The sequence below is a fragment of the Prionailurus bengalensis genome, chromosome D1, assembly GCF_016509475.1.
Source record: "Prionailurus bengalensis isolate Pbe53 chromosome D1, Fcat_Pben_1.1_paternal_pri, whole genome shotgun sequence".
Taxonomy (NCBI): domain Eukaryota; kingdom Metazoa; phylum Chordata; class Mammalia; order Carnivora; family Felidae; genus Prionailurus; species Prionailurus bengalensis.
Window position 1 is genome coordinate 18,268,644 of NC_057346.1, and position 23,457 is coordinate 18,292,100.

The 23,457-nt window shown below is 50.1% G+C and overlaps 1 protein-coding gene across 2 annotated transcripts in view; it reads left to right on the forward strand.

Annotated features, from left to right (window-relative positions):
* GRIK4 (glutamate ionotropic receptor kainate type subunit 4) overlaps window positions 1-23,457 on the forward strand; it is a 431,580-nt gene that overhangs the window by 378,168 nt on the left and 29,955 nt on the right. For both annotated transcript variants that reach the window (XM_043579641.1, XM_043579642.1), the window contains 2 exons: window positions 8,275-8,388; window positions 20,608-20,717. In XM_043579641.1, the coding sequence (XP_043435576.1) occupies window positions 8,275-8,388; window positions 20,608-20,717 (224 nt within the window). The remainder of the gene's footprint in view (window positions 1-8,274; window positions 8,389-20,607; window positions 20,718-23,457) is intronic.

Sequence of the window (23,457 nt, forward strand, 5' to 3'; positions counted from 1 at the left end):
GGTAAGCTGTGAATGGGCCTTGGAGGGTAGGTGGCGATGGGGGTTGGACATTCTAGGTGGAGGAAGCAACACCTTGGGAGCCACTGCTGTCAGGAAGTACAAGGTGTTTGGAGTCAGCCGAGCCAGACTGGTGCAGGGTGGGGGAGCCCAAGGGGTCCTGGGAAGTGAGGCTGAAGTCACAGGAGTTCATGAGGGCGGACTTCAGGGGAGTGAGGATCGTGGATAATTTTTTAAGAGGGAGGAAGGGTAGAGTTGTCGTGGTGTCAAAGTTCATCTTTTTAGAAAAAGAATATTAATAGCCACTATGTATTGAGCATCTGTATATGCCGGGCCCCGAGCTTTGTGCGTTACATGTCATTTGTCCTCCCAACAGCCCTGAGCTGGTGATTATCATCTCCATTTACAGAAGCGAAAAGTGAGTTTGGAGGGGATGTAAAACCTACCCACTGTCACACAGTCGGTGACTGGCAGGGCTGGAACGTGAGCCCGATTTGGCCTGGTGCCGGTGATGCGTGGCAATGGAGTCAGAGACGTGGAGGGAGGGCTGTGTGTCCTTGACATTGACCTCATTCAGGAGGGCCGGGCAAGGGGCTGAGAAGAATGGCTGGCTAGGAGGTTCAGCGAGATAAGGGCTGGAAAGCATCTCTGGGACGTGGTACCATGTCCAGCTGGCTGATGTTGATGGAGTGGGGGCATGGACATCAGGTTGCCCTGTGTGCAGTGGTATAAAGGGCAAACAAGCGGGGGCGCCTGGGTGGTTCAGTCAGTGAAGCGTCCGACTTCGGCTCAGGTCATGATCTCGCACTCCTCGAGTTTGAGCCCCACATCGGGCTCTGTGCTGACAGCTCAGACCCTGGAGCCTGCTTTGGATTCTGTCTCCCTCTGTCTCTGCCCCTCCCCCACTCATGCTCGGCCTCTCTCTGGTTCTCAAAAATGAATAAATGTTAAAAAAAAAATTTCTTTTAAATAGCGAACATGGGAAGATGATAATGAGGATGGTCCTTTCTTGCCTCTCTCTAATCTTTAATCTTTTTTCTTCACTAGAGCCAATTGAATTTGGTGCAGGTTCACGATACAGCCTCTGAAATGAAACTGCCCAGGTTGGAATCCTGGCTCTGCCTTTTATTTGCTGTGCAACCTTGGGCAAGTTCCTTAACCTCTCTATGCCTCACTGTGCCCTGTAAAGTGGGGATAATAATAGTAACTTACCTCCTAGGGGGTTTGTGAGCAGTAAGTGAGATGACACACATAATGTGCTCGGTCCAGCTCCATTCCAAACTGTATCTTGTAAGCCATCCACTGCTTAAAATACTCAGGGCCATCCAAGTTCTTTCCAAGCTGTCGCCTCTTCTGCCTGCCTCTCCAGCCTCATCTTATAGCAGGCTCCTCAGTCCTGTGTCGTCCAGCCACTCTGGCTTTCTTCCAATCTCTGGAATGCACCAAGTCTCTTTCTGCCTCGGGGCCTTGGCACATGCTGTCCTTCCACTGGGCGTGCTCACCCCAGGCCTTCTCACAGGTAGCTCCTATTCAGGCAACGGCATCTCCTCTGGGGGAAGCCCCCATAGACCTCCCAGACTCTGTCACCCCCCTCTTGTATCTTCTCATGGTGCCTTATATGACCCTTTTATAAAACCTGTTGCAGCCGTAACTTTACAAATAGTTCGACTGTCTCATGACTGTCCACCTCCCCTCCGGACTGCAAGTCCTCTGCTGCACGGGGCCACGCCTGTATCTCAGCACCTTGCACGCTGCCTACAGCAAGGCGGAGAGTCCGTAAAGAGGGGTGAGGGAATGCTGAGCGTTGCAGAGGAGGAGGGGAGAGTGGGGGCTGTGCAGGCTGTCGCTGCCTACCCCTAGAGCCCACACTCAAGGTGGGGAACCCGGGACACAGTGCCTGCTCAGTGGCCCCATATCATCCTCAGCCAGGGCCTAATGTGTGTTAGTTATCCTTCCCTGGCAAGCCTCCCTGATGGACTCAGACGGAGCTCCTCCCTATCTGGGTATTTATATGCGTTATGCCAGCTCCCATCTTGCAGCCTCAGACCGGCCTTGCTTGGAATTCCGTAAGCCTCTTCGATATACAAGGGATCTCCAGACACAATTACCTTGGAGTGAAGGTTTCCAGGAATGCTCAGTACAACCTCATTCTGTGTAGCAGTTTCTCATTCCAACTGTAGCCTCCCAAAGCTTTCCAGAGTTAAGTAACACAATTACAGAGTTAAATAAATGGCAGCAAAGAATGGGAGGCACTATGGGGCCTGAGTAGCAGGTGAAATAAGGGATGTACAGATGTGACTGGCAAAGGGGCGGAAAGTGGCTGGCATGGAAAAACAGCCGGGCCCCCCGCCGCCCAGGGGGCAGGAAACTGAGGACTTGGGGGGGGGGGGGCAGGGGGACCCGGTAAAAAAAAAAAAAGCCAGAGAAAAAAGATCTAGAAGCCCATCAGAGATAGCACAGCGGATCCGAGAATTCAAAGGAAGCTGGGGAGGTCATTTCATCTGCTGTCCCCAGAGGAGGATCACATAACAAGGAAGACACTGTGGGAAATGACTGAGTTTGGTTTCCAAGCTGAGGGTCCATTTTTTCCCTGAGTTTTCTAAGCGTGGGGGACAGCATGAGGCCTCAGAGGGTCCTTAGGTGAACCTTCAGAGACAGGCAGCCACACCAGAGAAGCACGTCCTGTCAGCACAGCTCTGTGCATGTCCCAGGTCACCCGGGAAAGACCACCAGGGGCCAAGTGTCCAGAGGCCTCTGCCCTACCTAGAAGTAGAACAGCCTGGCTGCCCCCGGCACCCCCGCCCAGACGTTCCTACTCATCCCGGGTTAAGATATCTCATCCCGGGTTAAGATATCGTCTCCAGAGGCCCTTGTTGAGATTATCATCCTAAAGGCAAACATTTACCGAGTACTTACTTTGAACCATTCGCTTTCTCAGCAATTCTAGGAGGTAGGCACTGTGATGGCCCCCACTTTGCATATGAGCAGACTGGGGCTTAGAGAGGTTCAGTGTGTCGCCTAAAGTCACACAGCAAACAAGTGCGTACTAACAGAGTCGGGACAGGTCTGCCCCACACAGAAGGCTGAGTCTTAGCCCTGTGTCAACGGCCACTCCAGACATAGGTCCAGCATCTCTCTGGACTCTCCCAGGCATTGCCCACACTGTATAGCCCGGTAAAAGGAGTCCCAGAGAGGCCGAGTTGCTCTGGGCACATGGCCTTCCGCCCTGTCCCACCTCTCTTTAGCTTGGTTCTCTGGGAGGTGGGAGGGGGAGGCTGGGCTGAGGCCACCGGAGGCCATCGGCCAGTGCTGCTGGGGCACTCCTGAGGGGGTGCGAGCGCCTGTTGCCCGAAAGAGGGCAGCAGCTCTCTGAAAGAGGAGAAGGACACAGAAGAGTGTTTGTTCCCTTCGGGCTGTCCGGGATCTGCGGCCATCAGACGCCTTCCCGGCGGTAGTGGTGTTCTCAGGGAGGCGCGGGGTGGCGGCAGCAGGTTCAGGCGACCCGGGAGCCCTGCTGGGAACCTGCCGCCTTCTTCCCAGCCAAGCCCCAGCTCCCGGGAGGAGAGCGGCAGCCACACTGGGCCTCCAGGCTTTGATAGCAATGGAGGCAGTTGCATGACCCCTATTAAACTCCACGAGGCAAAGGATAGTCTGTTTTGGAAGTCACCTCCAGGCTGCCTCCAGCCTGCCCTCCCCTTGTAAATTCTACAAACATCCAGGAGATAAAAGAGGGGGATCTCTCAGAGGCAGAACATGAAGCTCTTCAAAGAACACTTTCAATTGAAAATGGGGAGGAGGGCGGGTTTTCGGAGGGAATGTATTTATATGCCCCTGTGTGCCCGCGCGTGCGCACACACACACACACACACACTCAACACCCCGAGACCAGGAACACCATGCTGCATACAGAACTCTCTACCAGTTCTCTTTTGTCAGCCCTCCCTCTCTTCCTCTGGCTCTGGGGGTCCCAGCCTTTTCTGGTTTCCCTGCCCGCGGGACCGCTCCCGGACCTGCTCTCCAGATGGTGGTGCACTTTCCCGACCTCTCTGGATTTCCTTCCCCCGCCTGGGGTCCCTGTCGGCTGCTGCTCTTTGCCGACACGTCTGGCAGTTTCCTCCTCCGAGCTCATTCTCCCCAACTGCCCCACAGCATCCGATTCTGCCGACCGCCGTCATCTCCTTGAGCAAAAGGAGCCCGTTAAACTAAGCTCCGCCTCTTCTAGCAAAGCGAAATGCCAAGTGTGAGGTCTGGGAGCTGGAAGAAGAGTTTAGAGGGCATTTGGTTGAACCCTTTCATTTTACAGTGGCTACAACTTTGGCCCAGAAAAGGGAATGACTTGCCCACGGGCACCGTGAGTTTGTGGCCCAGCTGCAGCAACAGCCGGCTCTTGAGATGTCCTGCCTACTGCTTTTTCCACGGGAGAGCACAGCCCTCCTGCTGTGAGCGGCCAAGAGACCCGGCAGGGCTGGCCTGGGCTATCGGCATGCCCGTACTTCCTTCCTTCCCCCACACTGACAGTTGCTAACAGTTGAACGTTCCCACCTCCCTTTGGCCGTCCGTTGGGTTTCGTGGCACATCATCTCATCGAAGATGGCTGTATAGCATAATGTCTTTTGTTTAAGGTTTACTTGTTTATTTTGAGAGAGACAGAGGCGGCGTGAGTGGGGGAAGGGCAGAGAGAGAGAGAGAGGAAGAGAGAGAATCCCAAGCAGGCTCTGTGCTGACAACGTGGAGCCCTATGCGGGGCTCCAACCCAAGGGAGTGTGAGATGGTGACTTAAGGCGAAACCAAGAGTAAGACGCTTAACCGACTGAGCCACCCGGGTGCTCCTGTAGCAGAATGTCTTTTTAACTAAGATGAAATAAAATGCAGGCACATGTTTTGGAATAACCTGACCCTGAGAGGTTGTCGCTGATACTTCAGGATGCACGGAAGCCAGGGTAGACAATTACTAGTCTATACTAAGTTGATTAAGTGCAAGAAACAGCCACGAGCACACCTCCGTGGTTTCTTCTGGCTTTTTCCCACCCCACCCCTCCTTTCCTGCCGCCCCTGCCCCCAACTAGTTTGGGAAGCGTCTCTTTGTGAGTGGGCAGAAATGCCCTGTCTGAGCCTGGGGCACACACCCCCTCTGGGTATGTGGTAGTTCTGTAAGCACCCAGGAAAGCATCACTCCTGTGACACCGTCCATTTCCACCTTTCTCTCCATATGGAATTGTTTTGCCATAATGTCATTGTTGGCCAACGTTTATAAACGTGTACCATGATTTCCCAATTTCAATTCAAAGTTTGCCCTTTTTGGAGGAAAGCTGTGTGAGGAAAAGAAACTTGGGGATAGAGGGGCACCTGGGTGGCTCGGCGGCTGAGAGTCCATCTTTGGCTCGGGTCATGATCTCGCGGTCCGTGAGTTCGAGCCCCGCGTCGGGCTCTGTGCTGACCGCTCAGAGCCTGGAGCCTGTTTCAGATTCTGTCTCCCTCTCTCTCTGCCCCTCCCCTGCTCATGCTCTGTGTCTCTCTCTCTCTCTCAAAAATAAACAAACATCAAAAAATTAAGAAACTTGGGGATAGAGTTGTTGAATTTGGTTAACTTGGGGGGTGGATGGAATATGTGCTCTTAAATAACCAGAGGAGGGACCGGAAACTGTGTACCTTTGCCCGTTTTATGAGTTTTGGTTTTCCTGATCTTTTCTTCAGTTCCTTCAATCCAACCCACTTAACTCGTCTCCTCCAAAGGTTCATGCAGGGCTTGGGCTGCCAATTGGCTGGAAACCCGCACTCATGAGTCTGACATCGCACCTGCTGGGCCTTTGTGCTTGGTTGATTTCTGTTGCTGTACACCTGTGCTCTCGAGTGGGCCTCCAGCCAGTGCCGCTGTCATCGGGGGGCTGAGGTTCTGAAAGGCCCCAGCAGCCCTCCAAAGTGTCCCAAATGAAGGTGTTAACAATCTTCTCATCAAACTTCATTTTTTAATCTCAAGGATTGATTCACTTGATAGCAGCAATCAGCGCTCTCTTGGAGAAACGCAGAATGAGCACAATGAGGCATTCACATGTTTATTTTTTATTAAACATCTCTTACGTCTTCACCCTTGTTTCTTTTATTTAAGCCCGGTCTCACTTTATAAGGCCCTGAGTTTGTTAACCTACGCCAGGATCACGTGGCCGCTCTGGCAGACGGAACACGGACCAGGAGTGGAGACTCAAGGTTGAAATGCAGAAGAGACTGACCTTTGCCAATGGATTTACCCTTCTTGTACACAAATCTCAGATTCCCCTGTGTGCACAATGAGGGCCAGTGTGTCTATCTCTCTATTTTCTTTGCAGTGATTTAGGAAGAATCATGTACGTGCGCGCGCGCGCGCGTGTGTGTGTGTGTGTGTGTACGTGTGTGCACTCGTTCAGAACAGCCCGGCCTGTTTGTAGATGGTCGGACACTTCCCTTTCTTATTTCTCTCTACCTCTTCTCCATCAGCTGATCCACCAGAATTAGAAGAAGGAGTTAAGCTGAAATGGAAACCAGTGGAGGCCAGTCTGAGATACACGCCCCGGTTATAAAACATGGCTCTTCAATATTAGTGGTAGTCAGGATCACGTGGGCAACTTGTTACAAATACAGATGCTGGTGACCCGCCAGCACAGTCTGATTCAGGGGGTCTGGGATGTGACTCAGAAATTTGCATTTTAAGGGCACCTGGGTGGCTCAGTTCGTTAACTGTCTGACTTCGACTCAGGTCATGATCTCACGGTTCGTGAGCTCAAGCCCCATATCAGGTTTTCTGCTGTCAGCACAGAGCCCGCTTCAGATCCTCTGCCCCCTCCCCATCTCTCTCTCAAAAAAAATAAACATTTTAAAAGATCTCTCTGCCCCTCCCTCCCCCTCAAAAATAAATAAGCATTAAGAAAATTTAGAAATTCGCATTTTTGTAAGGCCTGCAGGTGATTCTGATGCTGGTGGTCAGAGACTAGATGTGGAGAATCCCTGTTAGAGAATTTCTGGGAAGGGTCCTCGCCCTGTCTTCACCTCACATCCTTGGCTTAAGGATGAGGTCAAGGACATCTAGAGCCATGAAGCGACTAGGCTAAGTTAGTTGATGAGGGCAGCACGCAGACCAGAACTGTGTACCAGTTCTGGGCTTGTCCCCTCCATACCATGTGCAAAGGGAGCCGACCCAATAGGAAGAAATTGAATTTGCTTTGCCACTGGATGGGTTTCAGTTAGGTTCAAGGAAGGACTTTCTGGCCAAGAGGAGCATCGAGGAAGTCTATAGCCTCTCCTTACCCAGAGGGCTTGAATTCAGGACAGACTGTTATCCAAATTGGGCACCTGAGGTGCAAGTAGAAACAGGAAGGAAGGAAGGAAGGAAGGAAGGAAGGAAGGAAGGAAGGAAAGAAAGAAAAAAGAAAAGAAAGAAAGAAAAGAAAGAAAAAAGAAAGAAAGAAAGAAAGAAAGAAAGAAAGAAAGAAAGAAAGAAAGAAAGAAAGAAAGAAAGAAAGAAAAGAAAGGAAGGAAGGGAGGAAGGAAAGAAAGAAAGAAAGAGAAAGAAAGAAAAAGAAAAGAAAAGAAAGAAAGGAAGAAAGGAAAGAAATGTCCTTGGAACAGATTCTGGTGGTTTTGCATGAAGGGCCAGAGACCCTTTTTTAGTTCTATGGCACCTGAGTTTTAACCTTAACAGCAACGTAAGTGGCCAGTGGTCCCGGAGGCCCCGGGTCCAGCCCCAGCTCTGACAAGGACAGACTCTGTGACGTCGGGCCACCAGCTCAACTTGAGCCTCCGTGTCCTCACCGTGAAATGAGTGGGGTTGCATTAGATTGTTTCTCATTTCCGTGGTTACGTCATTTTTGTTTTCACTGTAACTGCCCTCCCACCACGCGTCCTCTACAACCTGGCAACTCCATCAAGTTCTGTTGACAGAGCAAATTAAGAAGTTGAATTTAAAAACTACTTGATGTTGAGAATCCAGCAGCCTATGTGCCAGGTTTCCCTCGCCTAGGGCGTTTCGAGACTATCTCTGAACGGTCTGTAGTGATGCCCCCGGCTTTTTATACTTACTGATGTATTTAGAGGGGTCTGACCTCAAATGACCATAAGTTATAGCTTCAATACCCATGTCCTGTTATGTTCAGGCCTGGGATGTACTGTGACTATCTAGAGTCAATTCCCACACAGAGAAACCAGACTAGAGTGACATCTCCCCGGTAGTGATGACCTCTGGTCACAAGTCCCCATACCTGCATCTAACAAGGCCACCCCACTGATGGGCTTTCTCTGTCCTTTCAGAAAGCAGACCTGGCCGTGGCAGGCCTCACCATTACTGCTGAACGGGAGAAGGTGATTGATTTCTCCAAGCCATTCATGACTCTGGGAATTAGCATTCTTTACCGAGTTCATATGGTAAGAGACTTATTTTATAAGCATTTATGTCATTAAAGTTATTTGCATGCAAACACTGAGTTATATGGTAATAATGAATGACTCACAGAAATATTTAGATTTCAAGACTTAAATGCAAATGAGCTGGGCTATTTTTTCCCCCATCAGCTGCACGGACTTGCAAACAGGAAGAATGGAAAAGTCACACTTGTGGGCTTTCCAGTAAAAATTGCTTCTGCCTCACTGAATAGAGATGACCAAGAGTGATTGCTCATCCCTTGGTGCACAGGGTGTGGGACCACAGAGTGGTCACTCTGCTTCTGCCTGGGGACAGGGTCCCCAGTCCCGATAAGTTATCCCAGCCTTTTTAAGGATCTCACCGACTCCCCGGTGCACCTTGGTTCACGCCAAGCATTGCGTCTGGTGAGGGAATGTGGACTCTTTCCTCTCTGGGTTATCCATACTGGTGAATAGATAACATCGCTGATCTCTGGTCTGTCCCCTCTTCTGCGTCCTCGAAAAAAAAAAGAAAAACAAAAGAAAAGAAAGGCTTCTCTGGTTAGGTTGGCTGGCGTGAGTACAGTGAGCATCTACAGGAGTTTGTGAAAGCACACCGGAGGACGGGCCTGCCAGGGTACCCTGGCTGTACCCCATCCACAAAGTGGATAATAGTTACGTTGCCCGTGCAGAGTTGACTTTCCGTAGTTTTCTTACCGAACCAGAGGAAACTTGTTCTCATCCTTTCATCCAAACTGACTCTAAGCGCACAGCTGTTACGTGGATCCCCCCCCCAATACTCGAGTCATTATAGGTGTCCAAGGTCACGTTAACATGGTGTCTTCCAGTGTGTTACCTGGCACCACCAAAGGCTGCCCTACAGGGGAGGGATCAAGAGCTCATCCCACGGGCCAGCTGAAGAAGTGACCCTCTGGCTTCTGGCTCCTTCCCAGGCCCCAAATCCCAGCCCTGCAGAAAGGGGATTGCCTGTATTCACAGTCCCAGCCTGGGCGCACGGAGCTGGTAGCTGCTACGGCCCATTTCTGCAGGAGGAAAGGTCCCCTTGTCACAGAGCCCATTCAAGCAGCTCGGAAGAGCGCTGTCTTGTGCTGGGCCTCAGCATCCATCACGATCACGGCCCGTCTTAGGAAAGGAGGCCAATCCTCTGAGAGGGGAGGCAGCATCGAAATCCCAAGCCCTCTAGGCTAAAACAGAAAAAATGTGAGCAGTTGGTCACTGTAGACGCTGTCGCTGATGTGTGTGTCTCGTGAATTAAGGGGGATTCTGATTCCCCCTCCTCTTTTTCACGACGAAGAGAACTCCGGTTCATGGAGCACCTCCCATGTGCCAGGCACCTGTGATGTTAGGCACTCTTGTTATGGGTTGAATTGTATCCCCTCAAAAGACATGTTGAGGTCCTAAGCCCCAGGACCTGTGACTGTGACCTTATTTAGAAACAGGGTCTCTGCAGACACAATCAAGTTAACATGAGGTCATACTGGATTAGGGTGAGTCCTAATCCAATGAGAGGTGTCTGTATAAAAAGAGAGAAATGGGGACACAGGGGAGAAGACCATGTGAATTTGGAGACAGGTTGGGATGATGTATCTACAAGCCAAGAAACGCCAAGGACCACCTGAAGCTTCAGGTGACAAGGAGGGAGTCCTCCCCTAAAGTCTAAGGGGCGCCTGGGTGGCTCAGTCGGTAGAGCGTCCGACTTCGGCTCAGGTCATGATCTCACAGTTTGTGAGTTCCAGCCCCGCGTCAGGCTCTGGGCTGACAGCTCGGAGCCTGGAGCCTGCTTCAATTCTGTGTCTCCCTCTCTCTCTGCCCCTACCCTGCTTGTGCTCTCTGTCTCTCGTAAATGAATAAACGTTTTTAAAAAATTTTTATAAAGCCTTCAGAGGGAGCACGGCCCCACTGACACCTTGCTTTTGAACTTCTAGCCTCCAAACTCTGAGACAATACATTTCTGTTTTTTTTTAAGCCACCCAATTTTGACACTTTGTCATAGCAGGCCCTAGGACACCAGTACACTCGGGTTATTCTTATAACAGTGAAAGAGCAGAGTTCAAACCCAGGAATGGTGTGATTCGAGCTTGCTCTCTCTGTGACACCAGGCTTGCCACCCCCTCATCTGTGTGATCTTTTTTGGATAACGTGTTCTGGAAAGCATTCTTGTGTGCCTTCTCTCATTCGGTCCTTCGGACTGTTCTTTGAGAAAAGAGGGAAGGTATTATAATTCCAAAGTGACAGGTGAGGAAGCTAAAGTCACATTTGGAACTAATACAGGGCTGGGCCTGGAAGCCAAGTCTCCTAATTCTGGGGACAGTGTTCTTGTCACCCTTACACCTGTCACTACTCCCTCAGCTATTGTCCAGCCAGCACAGTCTCTTGAACCCACCCCAATCTCGCTACCGAGCCCTGAGGGAGCATCCCAAAGTAATGGGGACCTAGAAGCTTTCTCCATGCCACATTGCTGTGGCCAGGCTGTACAACTAGGCTCTGGCCTTGATCTCTTGATGAATGCCAAGGATTCTAGAGCCTCGCTTATGACCCGATGGACTGTGTGGATGAAGGCACCTGACACCAAGTGTTTCCACTCACTGCCTGGGGACATCTGCTGTTAGGCTGCCCTCACCACCCAGGCCACCACCGCCTGGAATATCAGCTCTGGCCAGATCAAAATTCCCATTCACCAACCCTCCGGACACCCTTAATTGGATTGTTGGCCAAGTGTTTCCTACCACCACAAACCCATGACCGCATTAGTTCTTGGGTTGTGAAGTTTTATGTGTCAGCTTGCCTTGGCTGTGATGCCTAGATTTCTGTGAAGGTATTTTGTAGAGGTGATTAACCGCTATCATCAGTAGAGGAGATTACCCTTGCTAAGGTGGGTGGGCCTCATCCAATCAGTTGAAGGCCTTAAGCGCAAAAACAGGTTTCCTGAAGCAGAAGGAATTCTGCCTCAAGACTGTCGCTTAGAAATCCTGCCTGAATTTCCAGCCTGCCTTATATATTTGGGCTTAACTGCTCCCACAATGGCATGAACCAATTCCTTAAAGTAAATCTCTTTACACACACACACACACACACACACACACACACACACACACATCCTGTTGGTTCTGTCTCTCTGGAGAACCCTAACTGATACGGTTCCCCTTTCTGTTCAGGACCCCTCCCCTCTTCCAGCCTAGTACGCCACATGGCTGCTTAGATCTGATTTATAACAGGGGGCCGAGCTGGGTAAAAACTGAGTACTGGCGTGAACAGCTTACCCTAAGCAGAACTGACAGTTTATGCATTCGTTCAACAAATATTTATTGAATGCATTCTGTGTGTGAGGCAGTTTGCTCAGAAAGTACCAAAAAGTCAGCTGGGGAGAGAACAATCCTGAATCAATGAAACCAGGGGAGACCTGGTGAGAACAAATTGGAGGTGAACTTGGCCGCACCTGAAACATCTGTACCCTGAACTGGCAGAAACAGCGGATGCTGAAGGATAGCCCAGCCGAGTTCACCACAAAAGCCTAGATCTAAAATTACACAGAGAAGCTATCTTTCATAAAATTGTGTTAAGTTAACAAAATTAAAGTTGAATACTGAGTATTTATTATTTTGTGAATTTTCTCTAATCGATAGTTACCTGTGAACAACTATATGGTAATTTAATTTCACTTATAATTTATTCATGACCTAGAATCTCTATCTTTATTCTATGTCTGAGGTCACCTGAGTCATGAGTGATTATTACCAAAAAGTGAGCATCTGGTGATAGTCGAACCTGTGTGCAAAGGTTAAAATAATTAACCCGGAGTATAAATGCCTATTTAGAATATATCGCAGAAGCCTCCAAGATAATAAGGATGGCAGGAATGTCTGTGAAGTTGAAAGGCAATCAGAAATAATTTGGGGATTTCCGACAATCTGAGATTACCTAGGGTTTTTCTTGAACATGGGATCACCAAGAGGTAATTATGTGGTCCTCTCCTTCTTCTCACTGTTGGGGTATAACGTCTGTTTCTGTCCAGGCATCTCTAGGACCAAAATCAGAAGAATGTTTCGCTCTCTGGACCACCTACTCCCTGCCGTTCAGAGGCCAGCTGAGCATTCTGGCTTTGGCATTTGTTGTTGTTGATCCCTCCCCCACTTTTGAACACTCTCTCCATTCCTGGGATCCAGGTCACGGTTTCTTCCTGCTGTTCTGATCGTTGCCTCTCCTGCATTTCTGTGGACCCCTCTTTCTCTGTCTGTCTACCCCATGAATGTCCCTGACCCATTTTCCTTCTCACTCTGACAACTCTCTGCTTGGGTAATCTCACCCACTACCAAATCTGTAAATCTGGCCCTGACCGCCCCCCTGAATTCTAGAAGCGTATTTTGAACACATGACTAGACATCACCTAGATGTCTCACGGGCCCCTGGATGTCTCATGGGCACCTCAAAAACAGTGTCAGAAGCTGTATTCAGTGTAGTTCTGCCTGCTTCTCCTCTGTCCCATCTCAGATCATCGCATCTCCGCCCAGTGAGCTGAGCTGCCCTTCACTTCTCTTACCCCTCCACCTTCACTTGGTCAGCTCACCTCCTAAACAGTTCTCAAGTATGCTCTCCACCCACCCCCCCCCACCCCCACTGACTCCACCTGGTTCAGGCTCTCTCTGTCTCTAACCTGCTGCTGCCATTATGGTGGCTTGTGTTGTCCTTGAGGGTAGAGTGTTTCTTATGCAGTACAGTATCTTCATCAAAGGAGCCCAGAGGCGCCTGGGTGGCTCAGTCAGTTAAGTGTCTGACTTTGGCTCAGGTCATGATCTCACATTCCGTGAGTTCGAGCCCCACGTTGGACTCTGTGCTGACAGCTTAGAGCCTGGAGTCTGCTTCAGATTCTGGGTCTCCCTCTCTCTCTGCCTCTTCCCCACTCATGCTCTGTCTCTGTCTCTGTCTCTCTCTGTCAAAAATAAATAAACATTAAAAAAAATTTTTTTAAAGGGGGGTCAAGGGCATTGCCAGCACAGTGGAGTGAAAGTCCTGGAACCAGATCAAACACGTACGAGCTGCATATCACCCGTGTCTCAGTTTTCTCATCTGCGAAAATGGGTTGTCATGCAAATTTGATGAGGATACAGCAGTACATAAGTAATGCACTTACAGCAGTGCCCGACATATACACAAGAAAGTGTTAGCTGTTACATTTCGTAAATGTATGTGACTTGCTGAGGAGTGTAGTTTTTTAGTTTACCGTTATTTTTTTAAATAAATGCAATCGTATCAGCCTCCTACTTCAACTCATTCACTGGCTGCCCATCATTTGCAAGACAAAGTCCATCCTTCTCAGCCTGGAGAATAAAGCTGATATTTCCTGTTCCGCGCCTCACCGCAGGCATCTGTACCCCATACTGCTCGCCGCTTCACCATCAAGCTGGCCTCTTCCTGTCCCCTACCTGGATTCATGCCCATCTGCTTGCCTCTCAACCATGTAACAGACTCCTCCCTAGCCTTCAATACCCAGCTCAAATGGCACTTGCTCTTCAGCATGAGTCCCCCGGATGGAGCCGATTGCTTCTTTCCCCGAGCAGCTGCCCCCTGCCCACACCTCTAGTATAGCATTCATATGCTGTGTTGCACTATTCTTCATCTCTCCTCAAGTGGATCCTAGTGGGAGGTACATTGAGGAGAAGGTACCCTCTTGTCAGGCCATACATTTCTATGATCTGATTTTTGGTATGGAAACGTGATCATCCCAAACAGGCAATATTAGCTTCGTAACTATGGAGAGAAGAAAGGCAGGAAGGAGGATGAGGGAAGTACCCTGTGGTCCTGTGGGCAGTGAGCACCACCTTCCTTTGTGGCTCCTGATGGTGCAGTACAGAGCCCTAGGAGCCTGACTTCTGTTAGGAGGCCTAGTATCCCAAGCAGCAGAACGAATGCCCTAAATAGATTTCTTTTTTTTTTTCTTCCTGACCTTGACTCCAGTGGTCTTGAGAACAGGAAGAGATGGGAGGCAGATATCACAGGCATCCTAGGGGCATCTTCTGCTCCAGGCCTACATGGCTGCCACCAGGACTCACTTCTCCCTCCCGCCCTGAGCCCGCGTATCCTACATGCAGCATCGTACCCACCTGACGGGGCATCGGAATCCCTGGCCGGGGCCAGATGATCTCCCAAGCCATACATACGGGGTCCAGCCATTAGAATCTGAGGTGTCCCCTGGTACTCTACGGATGGGAATCAAGTGACAGGACATCTGAAGTTCAAGACTGTCTCGATTTCCTTGGCATATCGGCTCCTTCCTTCTTACTGAGAAGTTCTGCATATACTGTAACAGTAGAACCCCTAGGCCATCTGCAGTGCCGGGTTTAATGATATTGACGCACACCATAAGCTCTCAAAGATCTGTGTGAATGGAGGGGAGAAGAGCCCAGAAAAACGAAAACATTCCTATTTAACATTAGAGCGTCTCATGCAGTTTCTGCTCTCTTTCTGCAGCAGTAATTTGCCTAATGATGTTTTGCTCAGATTAATATTAAAGTAAGTTTGTATTCCTCAAGCACGCACTGACTGTTGTAGCAAGGCATCATCAGAGCGTGCCGGAAGCCAACCTGAGATTTGACATTTGGCATAGATAGCCCCCAGAGGCATCATTACATTTAAAAAATTCAGAGTTGACATATTCAGCGAGGTTGGGTGTACGTCCAGGATACTTGTGTGTTGACTAACATCTGCCTGGCATCTCTTTATTTATGGAGCTCTTTCGCCTATAGTCTCTGGTTTAATACAGCAATCCCCTGAGGCAGGTAGTGGGATTCCTGTTTTACACGGAAGGACTCTAAGGCTAGCGGTGGCTAGTGGTGCCACGGAAAGAGGAAAGAGCACAACAGTGGAAGTTGTATTGAACCGAGTTTCTGGTCTGCAAGTTCATACACTCCCAACTACCCATCTTTATGGTATAGTTGGGTGTATTTCTCTGCGTCAAGGCCTTGTGTCAGCGGAATTTTCAAAATCCTTTCTTTTTCGACTTAGAAAAAGGAGGGAGGCACCTGGGCGGGGGGGGGGGGGGCTCAGTTGGTTAAGTGTCTGACTTTGGCTCAGGTCATGATCTCATGGTTCATGGGTTCGAGCCCCATGTGGAGTTCTGTGCTGACAGCTCAGAGCCTGGAGCCTGCTTCGGATTCTGTGTTGCCCTCTCTCTCTGCCCCTTCCCCACTCATGCTCTGTCTCTCTCCCTCTCTCTCTCTCAAAAATAAACAAACATTAAAAAAAAGGGGGGGGGGGTTTGGAAGTTCTCCACGTCCAGTGTGGAGCTCAGTGAGGGCCTGAGCTCATGACCCTGAGGTCAAGAGTCAGACACTTAACCAACTGAGCCACCTAGGCTACCCTCAAAATCCTTTCTAATCTGAGGATACTATGTATACTATACCATACTATACTATGCTATACTATACTATATTGTACTCTATCATCCCATATAGTGTCCCAAGCCAGCCAGAGCACCTTGGACTACCTTGAAAACGTAACTTTACTGTTTTCTCCCTGTACTGTCCCGCTCTACCTCTGATTAACAAATGGGAAAGTTTTATACTCTGTTCTTTTCCCTTAACTCCTAGCTAGAGTCTTCTCTGTCAAGAAAAGTAAAAAAAAAAAAAAAAAAAAAAAAAGACAGTAATTAAAAAGTGAGAGAGAAATAAATGCCAACATTAAATTAATGCCCAGCATTTTCGCTGGATATATTACCCATGTTTTCAAGAAGGTCGGTTTCATTTTGGAAAGACTGTCTAGAAAAATGGAGAACAATGCTAAGTAAACCAGTGAGTCATTTCTAATACTGCTTAATACGCTGCTGTAAGAAAACAGAAAATGAATCGAGTTCTGTTCCTTAAAGCTAAGCAACATGATAGCCCATATAATGGAAATATGGTTTCCTGAGCATATGATCATTTTAATATGGGTTATTTATTGAGCGTTCCTATCCCAAGAAGCTCAAGGTGTTTTATCAACATTGCTGTAGTAATTCTCACATTCCCCCTTCATGTTGATTGTTGGGTCCCATCTTCTGGAAGAAGGAAATCGCACCCAGAGATGTTGAGCAGCTTGTGTAGAATCACTCAGCAAGTCAAGGTCAGTGCCAGGATTAGAACTCAGGTCTCCTCATACTAGACTTCCAATCAGCAGAGTGAAAATAGATAAGCTAGTATATGGGTTACATAGGCAGCAAACCCATGTGGGTAGTTTTTGTGAGGAGGGATTAATTGCTTGCTTTTTTTTTTCTTCTTGGCTTCAGGGGTGGGAAGTGCATGGTAGGCCCAACTATGATCAAGGCAGCCCACTGCAGACACACTGAGGAAAGCTGTCCATGGGTTCCCAGGGTGGGACAAGAGGAAATCGTCTTCTTCTGCCTCTTCCAGGAGACATGGAGACTTTGTTCTTTTATCGCTTCAGCCCTAAAGAGTTTTTATTGACCGCTGACCACGGCCAGTAGTTGAAAGAAGACTCTGAATATGCTGCCATTTAGTTCTAAAGACTGGCAAAACCACATGGAGGGCATGGGGAGAGCAGAGGGGGCAGGAAGAGAGTCAGCGTCACTAATTTGTGTGATGTCACCACTAAGGAAATGGTGACTAGGATACACAGCCCTTCCAGAAACACGGAAGAACCCGCCACACGTCTGACCCACTCTGTGACTTTGGCGGAAAGGCTGAGGCGGAACTGAGTTCCAAAGGTTGGAATCACTGGCTTCTAAAAGCCATGTTTCCAGAAGAGAGCCTGGTATTGCGCTAATGGCTTCCCTGGAGAGCCCTGGCGAATCCTCACGATTCATGTATCGTAACACACAGGAATGCTAGTAGGAGTTATGGAAAGTGACTGTGGCCACGTGGCATTCTTCCCCCAAGCATCTTTAGCGTGTGTCACTACAAGACAGAAAAAGGGATTTCTTGTCCGCTGAGCAAGAATCAATATAAAAAGAAGTTCCATCCTTTGTCACTTACTGCCTCCTCCCTCCCCCTTCCCTCATGGCTACCATTAGAGGGAAGCCAACACGTATGTAGCCCTTACTGTGTGTTAACTCATCTAGCTCTCAAAACCACCCCCTGAGGTAGGTTTTATTGTTACCTTCATGCTACAAAAGAGGAAATGGAGGCCCAGAGAGGTGAAGTCACCTGTCCAGGGTCACTCGATTGTAAGTGGCAAAGCCGGGACTCAGTCCTGGGCAAGCTAGCTCCAGAGTCTGTGTCTCAATTCACTGCCTGTCCTGAGTCACCTGGCTCTGGTGTCCTTACGCATCTGGCTCCGGACCCTGGGAGAGCAGCAGCATTCTGACTATAATTCATTTCTTCTAGTACGCATAGAATTCAGTATCACTCATCAGGTTGTTTTTGTGGATAAGAGGGATTTTCTGTATCTTTAAAATTATTTTTTTAATGTTTTTATTTATTTTTGAGACAGAGAGAGACCAAGCATGAACAGGGGAGGGGCAGAGAGAGAGAGAGAGAGGGAGACACAGAATCCGAAGCAGGCTCCAGGCCCCGAGCTGCCAGCACAGAGCCCGACGCGGGGCTCGAACTCACAGACTGTGAGATCATGACCTGAGCTGAAGTCGGATGCTTAACCGACTGAGCCACCCAAGCGCCCCGATAAGAGGGATTTTCAACATGCAAGGGGAGTTTAGGGCCACTTTGCAGGTCCTGTGCTAACATTCAAAGGGCCTTACCATGCTGGGATTGCCATCATTTGGTGACCAGCCCCTTGAATCTTTCCCACCATCAGACAGCATCATGAGTGCTGGCGCTGGTGTGGTCAGTCTGAAGTACGGTACAAAAGTCAAGGAACTAGTTCAATTTTGGTGCCATCTGGATTTTCAGCTCCGTCCGTGGGGCTTGGCCTGTCCTAGATGGTTGGGGCATAGACTGGATATAATCAGTTATCTGCCTCCAAAGTGGCTATCGTCCCCAGAAGCAACCGGCCCAACTCGCAGTCAACAGAGACAGATATAAATCAATACAAATGCCTATCAATGTGACAGAGTCAAAATAAATGATGATGGGTATAAATAAATAATGTGTAAGCACACTTTAAGGGGTTGAGATGGAGTAGGTTGGGATCCTGCTGGCATTGGGGAGCAGGCGTGAGATTAATTAGGGAGTTTATTGGAGCAAGTTGCAAAGATAAAGGAGGAAGAGGGAGACGCGGTACAGCTGCCATCTGAATGAAAGAGAAGTGGCATCTCTATGGCGCAGCTTGACGAACGAGCCCCGGAGAAATTGAAGGCATCACCACTGATTTGAGCAAGGCACTTAACCTCCCCGGGTCTCAGTTCTTCCATCTGTCAATATAGAGGACTGGGTATTGAAATCAAGGGAACATTGTGAAACATTTTGAGTTCTCCAGAAGGAAAGGATCACCATCATATATCTCTGGGTGAAGGAAAAGCTGTTATTCGGAAGAAATGCCCGTGGCATATAACACCTGATTTGCCCCCAAGCACCAGTAACTCAGATGTCTTTGGGGAAGGAAGTGTTCTGATGCATCCGCATAGAAAAAAAAAATAAATAATAGCAGGTGTTCAGAGCCTGCAAGGAACGTACTTCTCTTTGGCGTCACCTAAACAGCTTGGGCTCAGCCCCGACCAAGGCGGTAGACGCCCAGACCCAAATCTCAAATAACTGCCCCCTCCTTGCTCTTTTGGTTGGCGTCAGTCAATCGCAAGAAGAATCAGATGTTCCCTTGCCAGCATGACTGATACATTTCCAGTGGAGCTATGTTTATGTCTTGATCCTCGTTTGTGTGGTGTTCTGTGTTTTATAACTTGAGTCTCCAGGAGTTTTTCCCATGACTGTGTGTCATTCCTTATCACCCATAACCAAATATGGCAGCTTTAAATAGTGCTGTCATTTTTCTCGATTCACTCGTTGTGATATAATCAGGTATAGATTTCTGACACTGAGCATCTAATGGGGTTTCAGATTCAGAAAGCAACAATGAAAGATTTTTCCCCCCTGGGTATTTCTCAATTGAGAGACACCGAAGGAAGTAGTCATGAGCGACAGGGCACTAGAATTCATGTCTGTTTGCCCAGAGAAACCGCAGCAGTATGGAAGGACAGAGAGAAAGACGAGCTGGAGAGAGCAGGCCATATGTAGAGGGGGCAACCACCACTGAGCTCCAGCCAGTTGACAAGGTGGGCCCAGTGTTTCTAGAAAGCCCCATTTTGCTGGAAAAAAAACAAAGAAAGAAAAAGCCAGACACCTGGATTTTTACATGACATCTCCCAATCATGTAATGTTAGCAACGGATACAGAATAGGTAAACATTGCAGGGTAGACAGATTAGGGGAGGGCTGTCTGTAGTAAGCCACCAGTGTGTCACCTTTGATTTAAGGTACCTCCAACCAAGACCTGAGAAAGGTGTGCACTCGTCCAAGACCACACAGCTGCAGACAGCTCATTCCAGTTTGCTCTCCTCCAGAAAAATGTCTGGGAGCTTGGTGGCCAGGTGTCTGTTCCTGGCTCCATCCACTGTCGCCTCTGACTCTGGCCAGGCACATCCCTGGGCTGGGGACAGCCCACATTTCCCCACAGCATTATGCTAAGAGCCCTGAGCTGTGTGTCAGAAGGCATGCATTTGAGACTCCACTCTTCCACTCCTCAGCTGTGTAACCTTGGACACATCTCTTGACTGCCCTTGGCTTTGGGTTTCTTCGCTAGTAAAATGAACATAATAATCTGCCTCATGGCACCGTCCTGAGGTTTACAGGAGAAATCTCACTCGGTGTGAGATCAGCCCGCAAACAAAAACATCAAGGGGACTGTCACGTTAGCATCCTCATGAGAAAGACGTGAGAGTCCGAGAGGGGTGCTGTTGTACTCCACCACAGACACCAGTGGCTCTAAGGTGCCCCTGAGCCCGCCATGCCGTCCCCGGGGGCGGGGGTGTGGGGGACACAGGGCAGTGGGTAGGGGACGCTGAGCGCTGTTCCACTTGCCCAGCACAAAGCCTTCCTCAACCTAGGAAGTGACATGCCTCCAGCTGTTCCTTTGTTTCATCTGCTGAGGTCAGGGCTGAATAGATCTTGGAGTAGCCCCTCTGCACCTTGGGTCCCAGTGCCATTGAAACCGGTCACCCAGAACCCGATGCAATGCCATCTGGGGCCAGACCCGCACTCCCCATACCCTCCGCCCTGCCCTGCCCTGCCAAGGGCCATCCTGACTGAATATGTATGGTGAATCTTGGTTTTGTCTCCATTTCCAGGGGCGCAAACCTGGCTATTTCTCCTTCCTGGACCCATTTTCTCCAGGCGTCTGGCTCTTCATGCTTCTAGCCTATCTGGCCGTCAGCTGCGTCCTCTTCCTGGTGGCTCGGTAACGCTCCTCTCCCAGTCCCTGTCCTCACACCGCCACCTCGCGTCCGCTGCGGAGAACTGCATGGGAGGGGTGGGGAGCAGGACACCTTGGCACCACACAGGAGGGGGTAGGAGAGGGACTCAGGACCCGACCTGTCCTCTGCCCTGCTGTCCACCTGGCACTACCCGTTCCCCCACCTACATGCACATGTTCCCTAATGTGCATGGTGAAGACAGGTGAGCTTGTCTGAATTTGCTTCTGCATCCCTCCTCTTCCCCTACCTCTTCCCCCCCATCTCTGGGCCCCCTGCTTCGGGGGGGGGGGGGGGCTTGGGGAGAGAGAGTGGTGGGGAGGAGGGAGACAGGATTGATCACTATGCATTTGGCTGTCCTGGCATCAGACCTCACCAGGATCTGCTGCAGAGTGCTAAGTGACAAGAAACAGAGCCTGTGAATCCAGAGTGAGGGGACCAGAGGCCTCGTGGCATGGGCAAAGGAGGAGGTTCCCTCTGGAGAGGGTCTGGCCCATCCCCTAGCCTGGATCTGCCAGTGAAAACACAGCTGCCTTGGTGAATGGGAGCCATGGAGGGTGGTACACGACAGGAGGACGGGTTGGAGAGAGGCATTTGCAAGTTGTGTTGAGTTGAGACAATTGGTCCAGATCAGGGGTTGGCGACAATTAATCCCTCCCCTCTCGCTAGAAATAGAAACTATCCCTGGGCCTACAGAAGAACCTGAGAGCATCCCGTGGCTAAGGCCGCCCATGAATGTGCACAGAGAGGGTTGTTTCTCTCTGGGGCTGGGCTGTTGGATCAGCCTGGGCTTCAGGAGAGCCAGCTTACCTATCCGGAAACAGAACAAGCCCTTGTAGTTCACAGGTCACTCATTCAGAATCCCAGCTCCCTGCTCAGTGCTCAGCTGACCATAGTGGGGGACCAGAAAGGGCTGTTACCTAGGAGCAGAGAACCACAGAATGAGCTTCAAGGGAACTGGCAAGTGACTCTGTTCCAGCTGCCTCCATAGCAGTCTCCTTTGCCTCAGGGCCACAGTGGCGGGGCCAGATGATTCTAGCGTATGTCCCAACTCTGCCTGGCAGGGTCTTCCCCAAGGGCATGTCTGCTCAGTGGCTCAGGGAGAGCATGTGCTCTCTCCAGTTGGAACACGGAGCCCCAAGGGACAGCGGAGTGCTTAACCCCCAGGGCAGCCCCCAGCCTGCCCAGGGAGTATTCTATCACCCAGCCTGTGCCTCTTCCAGTGGAGATCAAAGCCAAGTTGGCTAAAGTCATCCTGAACCCGTGAGATCCAGCCAGACAGAGGAAGGCCTTGCTTACAAGCCAGTAGTCTTCAAAGGCTGCTGTATACCACTCATCTACCCTCTTGGGCCTGTAGGCATTGCCACTATCAAGGATCTGTTGTCAGTGACAACGGACGAGACACGCAGGGGGTTGGCACGCTGCGTGACACTTTCCCTCTCCACTCCACCGCACTGTGTGCTGCAGCTTTTAGGAAGCTGTCTGCGTGAGCCCTGGCTCCACCTCTCTGAAATCCATTCTTGCCCCCTTCAATTGAGCCCCTGTGGGGAGCCAGCCACAGCTCTCGAGGGACCCCGAAGGCCCTGGAAATAGTCTTAGGGCTTGGTTCCTAGATATACAGACATATAAGCCCGCTTCCCCATGCCCACTGCAGCCTAAAGCTTTTCAACCAGCCCCAGGGGCTTCAACAACCCTCCTTCCCTGCCCTAGACGCGCACGCACGCACACACGTGTGCGCGCACACACACACACACACACACTCTCTCACTCACTATCCCCAGGATCCAGCATTAACAAAAAAATTAACCAAAAAAATGTACTAAAGGTCTGATTATACCACCTTGTGTGTGTGTGTGTGTGTGTGTGTGTGTACATAGGATAATTTACCGACCTGAGGTAGGTACTGGTTTTCAAATAGGGTTCCATAGGGCAGGAAGGCTCTTGGGAGGCACCAGAGACTCTGGAGGTGAGAAGAAGCCTGAGCTCTGGAACCTCAACTCCTCTTCATCCAAACCAGTTCTGCTTTTATCTCTTGAGCTACTGTACTGCTGGGTAAGATTTTAGAGGTGAAAAGAAATGTTTGGAAACCACTGATCTAAGGCAGCCGTTCCCAAGCCAGCTGATATCCGAGTCAGACAGGGAGCTTTTAAAAAGTTTGATTCCCAGGTCCGATCATCTCAGCACCTCTAGGGACAGGGCCGGGGAATCTGTATTTTTGGAGCTCACTTCCAGTGGCCTCTAGGCTTGGGAACCACCGAGCGCAAGCCAGCTCCGTAGGCCACAGAGAGAAGGAGCACATGTCAGGACGCGGGCCAACGATGACACGCTGGCATCATATTCAGGAACAAGAGGCGGCAGTGGAAATGTGGGCGAGCCACTGTAGAGTGCGTGCTGACGAGGCTGGGGGAGGGACAGGAAGACCAGTGATGCGAATAGTACCCTGTGAGCACACGGTGCCTGCCCTGCTCGGCACACGCCCAGACACATCTCTCTCGTCAGAGCTGGGATGCTTTGCGTGGGCGACCGGCCAGGGCCACTGAGCAGAGGAGGGAAGGTGTGCGTCTGGTGGGCAGGAAGACGGGGTGTTCTGGGCATCAGGGAGGGAAGGTGGGGGCAAGGAGCTTAGAGCAGCCCTTCTCAACCCCGTGTGCCCATCACACTGACCTGGGGGGCTTTAAAAAATACTGATGCTCAGGCTCCACCTGGACAAAGTAAATCAGAACCTCT